General features: G+C 35.4%; 1 protein-coding gene across 1 annotated transcript in view; it reads left to right on the forward strand.

The window, feature by feature from the left end:
* The first annotated feature begins 1321 nt into the window (after positions 1–1321).
* LOC122257037 (zinc-regulated GTPase metalloprotein activator 1) overlaps positions 1322–7867 on the forward strand; it is a 44005-nt gene continuing 37459 nt past the window's right edge. Inside the window, exons 1-3 of the mRNA XM_043022068.2 lie at positions 1322–1423; positions 4156–4390; positions 4747–4843. Of these exons, the coding sequence (XP_042878002.1) occupies positions 4168–4390; positions 4747–4843 (320 nt within the window). The 5' untranslated portion in view covers positions 1322–1423; positions 4156–4167. The remainder of the gene's footprint in view (positions 1424–4155; positions 4391–4746; positions 4844–7867) is intronic.

Raw genomic sequence — 7867 nt, forward strand, 5'->3', positions numbered from 1 at the left:
CCTCACCATACTCAGCCTTACCAGGAGGAGACCCTCTGGTTGCCTTGACTTTAATGGCCAGAGGCTTTTTCATGGCCCTCTTGGAGCTGGGGAGGGGAGTGTCAACCCCGATTGGAGTGAGAGCTGGCTCCCTCATGCTGTTCTCCCTCTCCTTCATAGATGAGACAGCCTGAGTCACTGCCTGTTTTTGAGTAATCCAATCCAATGTGCTACAATAATCTAATGAAACTAACATTAAACTGTAATGCACAAAGTAACCGTAATTTGATTGTTACTTTGTGCATTAAAGTTCAATCAGTATTTGGATCCATTGAAGTTGATGAATAGACATTTCTAAGTCAAAATGTAAAACTTAACAGGTATAAAAATGCAGATAAAAGCTCCATATGTTATTGGAGTAAAGCATTTGGAGTGCACAAATAGATTATGAAAACTTCCTTACCAGTATGGTGGAAGTTTATTTATAATTTGTGCTAGTTATGGAATTTGGATGATAAGAGACTTGAAAAATAAATATATATGTAGAAAATGAGCTAAGAAGTCAACTTAAAGGAGAGATATATATTGGAGAATACTGTGAGAGATGGAAAAGGTCAAGGGATATGCAGACTACCCTCTTATTTATGCAAATGAGGTAATCCAGGCAGTTTTTTTTACAGATATATAATTTTGATTGTGGATGCATAGGTTTGCCTTATTAAAATCTATTCGAATATTTCCTTCAATTATCTAGAATGATATCAATAATGAATTGATGAAATTAAAGCAGGATAGGAAATCTGCATTTGAAAATGCCCTAAATTAGGAATATCAAATACAGCTTAAATATGAGCTCTTTCCTCATCAAGCATCTTGTCCTATGTCAAATTAGTATTTACTTTATTTCTATAGTAAAGAAACGCAATACAAATCTGTTTTTCTTTTATATAACCCTTCATCTATTTAAAACACACACACACACACTCACACTCACACTCACACTCACACTCACACTCACACTCACACTCACACTCACACTCACACTCACACTCACACTCACACTCACACTCACACTCACACTCACACTCACACTCACACTCACACTCACACTCACACTCACACTCACACTCACACTCACACTCACACTCACACTCACACTCACACTCACACTCACACTCTCTCTCTCTATCTATCTATCTCTCATATACACGTATATTCCGTCTCTATGCACACTTTTCAAGGCATTCAATAAATAGTAGTATTGCAGTTCTTTCTTCTATTCTTGGAAAGTTTTCCATAAACTTAAGTGACCATTTTCTATAAATTAGTTTATTCACGTTTTCTATGACAAGAACGTGGCTCAGCTGTCAGACGTAAACAAACTTTGTTTTGGTCTAAAACGTGCTTGTCTTTCGGCTAATTATATCTTCATAAATTTCTTCAGGTTTGTTATCATGCTTAAGTGGTCTTGATAAAATAATTGGAGGTCATTATGAGTTTTTAAAATTGTGGTAATTATTTTATTGTCGGCAGAAGAGTTAGTAACATGTTTTTAACGAATTGAAATGCCGTGAAGTGAAATAATATAAATACCCATTTCATTTTTTCCCAACTGGTCTTCATTTCTCACGCACTTTAATTTATTGTGGATAATTCGGTAAATATTCAGAATAATGCCGCGTCGCTATATACCACGGCATTGGTATCCTCTCCCCCTTTACTATTCAGATATAGTCGGTTTGACCCGCGATTTGCCCCTATGACCCGCAATCTTGGTCCTGATAACAAGGGAGGGCATGAAGGAGACCAGGGATATTGCTGGGTAAAAATAAATAATGAAGGGCAATTACACATAAATAGGCCAAGAATACACTGTGATATACTACTTACATAACCTTATGTAAGAGTGATGCTTGCCCTAGGTAAGGATGGGCTTCAACCCTTTCTGGACTCCCCATCTAGTCGGAGCACTGTGTGCTACTTACCTACACTACCCAATCCTACCTATGATTAACCCTTGCCCAAGGCTTGGTCCTCTTCAGACCCCCCTTAACCCTTTCCTGACGGGGCACACACTACGCGAAAACCCCTATTGCATTGGAAACGTCACACTGGCATGATGCCCCGGCATCGGGAATTTAGCTGTGTCACACAAGTGTGAAGCACAGTCGTCATAGGGTTAATTGGAGTACTTCTTGCCATTTACCCATGAGGCTCTCATGGAGCTGCGCAATGCCAGGACAGACTGATGCCTAGCTAAGATTAGACTCTATCTACCCGTGTACAGTAAGAATAGGTAGGCTAAGGTTAGTAGGATGAAGTGCTCCAAAAATTGAGGGCTTCCAGGGAGTCGAAGTCCCCCTTGGTTAGGGCAGACTGATGTCTAGGTAAAGTGAGCTGGATCGTTGGGTCACGATATTATACAAGATAAATTATAGGACGTCTGAGTAATCAACCGTGGATCACTGCGTGCAAGATACACCTTGCCGCAGGCCTCCTCAAGGGGGGTTACATGTTATTTTAGTATGCAAGTGGCATTACAAGGATTGAGTGACATATTGATGTGTAATTACCTATTATTATTATTCTTATTTTACCTTGCATTTTCCCAGGTCTCCTTCATACCCTCTGCTACTATCGGGACCAAAACTGAGGGTTATAGGAGATGAATCATGGGTCATACTCACTATATCTGAATAGTTGAGGGTGAGAAGAATCCATCGATACCAGATTCGTAGTAATTAGCTACGCAGCACCATTCTGAATATTTACTCCTAATTGTTACAGATTAGTGCTAATGGAGTATTTGTGTGCAATGTCTGCTTATGGTAGATTAAGTCAGGAATGACTCATTAGAATGAAAATATTAGGTGTGGAGGGTATGATATAGACCAGTTTAATTGGAGGTTAAAATATAAACTTATTACACTAATAAAGACACTTGTGTTTTATAAGGGGTCTTACCTATAACCCTCACTATAAGGGATTAAATTGAGGTTCCTTGAGAATAGTTGGAGTGGTAGCTAATGGCTGCCACCATCACTGTGGCATACTGTCAAGCAATTGCCGTGGCCTCTATGTTTGCAGCTCTCCAGCGAATGCAAGCAACCCTTCGTTATATATATTATGACAGCTTGGACTGGTTTGCATTTGACAAAAAATTGACAGGGAGGTATACAAGCTGCATCTTGCCAGAATATATGTGGTGCAAATTTATTTATCATTGACTATAATGCCAGAACACCAAAAGTAGGCAATACCACTCTAATTACAGCTAATATCATTGTTATACTTTGTCTGCATTGATTATGATATAAATGGTAGGTATACATCATAAGCAATCCCTTGATACTGATATCTATGTTATGAGTGATGTAGCCCTTTTAGTAAAAATTACTGAATTATTTGATTATTCGGTAATTTGATACAAGAGCTGTTCATTGCTGATAACTAATTTAGTTTCAGTGAACTGCATATGATGTCTGCTATCCAGATATTATATCTTTGAATCCAAAGAAAAGAACAGCAATGATACTGACAGAAATTAGGGAGTAGCAGCATTGGTAGCTTGTAGACCTCCCTAATGATTTATTAACAAATAAGACACAGTCCAAACTCTGTCTTGCTAGAATCTATGTGGACGGAGGTTTGTTTAATAAAGGCAAAGTGATTGCAGCTCTGGCACTGTCATAGTGCCCGTTGATTGATGCTCAACTGGCTTTCATGGAACCTTGATATAGCTCTTCTATAAGGAGGGATAGAAATGGAATATGTCATTATTTTCATGATATTTTCTTAATATGTCATTGCATGAGTACTTTTTCTAGTAGATGTTATGAGCAGTCCATCCATACCAAATTTAGCGTTGGAGATGCCCAGCATTTGTGTAAAGTGGTTATTTATATCAATTACTCATGGGATCAATAAGTACAGTAACCTGTGCTTTTTCATTTATCTACAGTAGGCACTGCTACTAGAAATTAGAGATTAGAGAGGATAAGAGAGGTAATTGAACCAGAGACCAATATGATAAAATAAGGAATAAAAAAGTGATATGAAAATTATTTATGTGAACTTGTAATCAGTATCTCTTAATATATGCTGAACTTTAGTTACAAATGAAAATTATTTAATCAGTAAATCTTAGATATTAAAAATATGATCTGACCCTAACAGATAAGAAGTGCCATGTTGGGTGAGGAGGAGGAACAAGAAGCCCCAATGTTGGTAGGAGAAAGTGATGATGACGAGGAAGAAGCACCTGTCTTGGTAGAGGTGGGGAATGTCACGAGGGTGCCGGTTACCATTCTCACAGGGTACCTTGGGGCCGGCAAAACCACCCTCCTCAATTATATCCTCACACAGGAGCACAACAAGAAGATTGCTGTCATCCTCAATGAATTTGGCGAAGGTATTTGGGTGTGATGAGGTGAAACTGGAGGAGCTTTGGGTTCAATCTGTTGTCGTCATTGTTTCTTGTTTTATTTGTGTTATTTTCTTTTTTTCTTATTTTGCCATTGCTGTAGTATCCAGTGGTGTTGAATTGATTGTTGTTTGTGTTGCATTTTCTAAGGTTGTCTTTTTTTTTACCTATTGATATTTTTAAAGATTATATGTCTGTTGGTGGTGAAAGTTGGTGTTTATGTTTGTTGTATGAATATGTCTGAGTTTGATACAGGAAACTTTTTCTGTTTATAAGAAAACTGAAATGGTCTCACATATTCCAATCACAAAAACAAAAGGGAAAAACTCACTCTCTTTTTCTAGGTAGTTCCATGGAGAAGAGCTTAAACATAAGCCAAGATGGAGACCTGTTTGAGGAGTGGCTTGAACTGCGCAACGGATGCCTCTGCTGCTCTGTCAAGTAAGCTCATGATTGATTTTATTATCATTGTTGCCTTAGTTAATACTATTGTTATATTTTTGATTATGGATATTAACCCATTAGCAGCGGATGGCATGATTTGCTGCCAAGGCAGAGTCGGTTGTAGACGCGGATGGCACCATGCCAGACAATGTAAACCTGCCATCCTACTGCATACAAATTTTATTAAAACTGTGACCAATTGGTTAATGTTACTTTAATACTGTTTTATCTTTTCATATTAATGATGTAGACAATGTTTTTTCTAATCTAGATAGCAAGCTAATATCCTCACCCTAAGATATTCATTGCCCTTCAAATAATCTTTACCGCTGTTCAAAAACTCTTGCTCACTGTCCCTAGTGCCTTACTTGTGGCAAAAACAATCACCATCATCTTGTATTTCCATATCTTAGTGATTTCTCTTTTCTAGTCTTGGTATTCTCTTACTTTTATCTTGTAAGGGCATGTAATATCTATTATGAAAAATTCTTTAGTAGCTCTGAAATTCAGCTCTACTTTTCTTTTGTTCCAAATAATGAACCGTTCAAACATTAAAACCCCAAGGGATTTTGATTTCAATATTCTCAAGAACCGGCTCAGGGACTTGTTTGTACTTCTCTCCTGCAAAAAAAAATCCCAACCTCCCAACAAACCTCCACGGCTTGTACTTCCCCCTTGGCCTTATTATTATTGCTATTATTATTATTATTAGTTTTATTATGAATATTATTATTATTATTTTGAATATAATTATTATATTTATGAATAATGTTATTATTATTATGATGAATATTATTATCATTGTGAATATCATCGCTATTATTATGAATATTTTTATTATAAATATTATTATTGTTATGAATATTATTATTATTATTATTATTATTATTATTATTATTATTATTATTATTATTTTTATTTTGATAAAAGATTGTTACTATTGATATTATTATTATAATTATTATTTATTATTAGCGTTTATAAAGGACGTGTATGAAGATAGCATAACAACAGTAAGGTGCACAGCTGGAATGACAGAAGGTTCACCAGGGATCGGCTCTGAGCCCTTTCCTATTTGTGAATATCATGGATAGACTGACTGATGGGGTAAGACAGGAAGCCCCACAAACTATGTTGTATGCTGATGATATAATAATACGTTCCGAAAGTCGAGTGGAAGTGGAGACAGGGCTAGAAAGATGGAGGTATGCACTAGAGAGGAGGGCACTGAAAGTGAGCAGGACCAAGACTGAGTACATGTGTCTGAATGGAGATGGTGAGGATTCAGTAAGGCTACAAGGGGGCCAGGTGGCAAAGGTAGAGGAATTCAGGTATTTGGGATCAACAGTACAAAAAATGGAGACTGTGGTAAGGAAAAAAAAGGAGAGAGTGCAAGTGGGTTGGAATGGATGGAGGAAGACTGCAGCAGTGATATGTGATAGGAGGGTGTCTGCAAGAACTAAAGGGAAAATTTATAAAACAGTAGTTCGTAGAAGTAGAAGAAGATTAGCATTTATTGGATTCTTTGGTTTATTGGTTGGCTGGTTTGTCAACAGGATTATTAAAAAATAACAAACAGTGCGTGATGAAACTTTATGAGTGGGTTGGCCATGGACCAAAGACAACTGGATTAGTGAATCTGGGATCTAATTCAAGGACTCATCACCATTATGTTCTGTTAAAAGTATTCTGGAACTACAATTTTGCACATTATCATTATCATTGTTATTATGATTGACCTTTTCATTACTTTGCCTGAGTCATTTGTATTGTCATCATCAAAAGCATCATTTCTATTTAAGGTAATATATTACAGAGATTATGCCTAGACTCTCAAATAGTTTGTATGTATAAGGCATTCTTTATTGAAAAAGGAAACAGATCTTGCACTACTCTCTCAGGTTTCCATTTAGTGATTTTCCAAAGGTATCTTAAGTCATGTTAAGATTTTTCTTTTTCTTTTGTTTTCCAGTTGCAGTTTAGATGAGAGTTTTACTTGACTTTTATTTTCTTATATTATTATTTACATGATTACCTTCTCCATCAGTATTTTAGATAAAGATATATAAATGAGACTGAATAATTCCACAATGCAAGAAATGTAAAAATGCGATAATTACATCTCTTGCATTGAGAAGTTATTCATTCTCATTTATACCTTTATCTACATTTGTCATAATGAACTTGGTTCAACCATCAGTATTATTATTTTTTTGCTTTAATCATTTAGATGAAGGTAAAGATCTTTGTTAAAGTACATTATTTCAGAATTAAAAAAATTAATTATGCTTTAGCCCATTCATGCATATAGGTATTGCCCACTTTTTTTTAAATTACAATTTTTTTTTTTATTCATACAGATGGCTCCATAAGTGCTTGCGTGATTGGGGAATCAATTACCTACATTACCTAGGCCTACATGACTTCTTGTACCCCATTCCTTGAATTATGGGGTAAAAAGTTTTATCTGTATTGTTGTTGTTATAAAGTTATGATAATAATAGTGACAATGATCATTATAACAGTAATATCAATAAATATATTTTCCCCAAAAAATTTAAAGAATGGGGTAAACAGATGAAGTCGGGTAGGCTTAGCATTTGTCTCCTTGGTGACTAAGCACTTGTAGGATCATAAATCTGTAAGCACAATCGATAAGACAAAATCATCGTGGACAGTGCATGTTCATGGTGTTAACTGGTTAACCCCTTCACTCCGTAAACCATTTTTCTATATTCTTTTTTTTTTATTTTTCTATTTCATTTTTCTATATTCTTTTATCAAATTCCTTATCTCTTGAACATTCATGTCTTTTCTTACATTACTTTCTTTTTTCTGTGTGAAATCAGCACCTCAGTAAAAACTGCAGAATTTAGACCTTTCTCCCCTGACACTATAGATTGCATGTGTATATATATAAAAATATATATATATATATATATATATATATAATATATATATATATATTATATAATGTATATATATATATATATATATATATATATATATATATATATAATA

This window comes from Penaeus japonicus, unplaced genomic scaffold (assembly GCF_977035675.1).
Source record: "Penaeus japonicus unplaced genomic scaffold, GWHDUDI00000001_assembly GWHDUDI00000012, whole genome shotgun sequence".
Classification (NCBI taxonomy): Eukaryota; Metazoa; Arthropoda; class Malacostraca; order Decapoda; family Penaeidae; genus Penaeus; species Penaeus japonicus.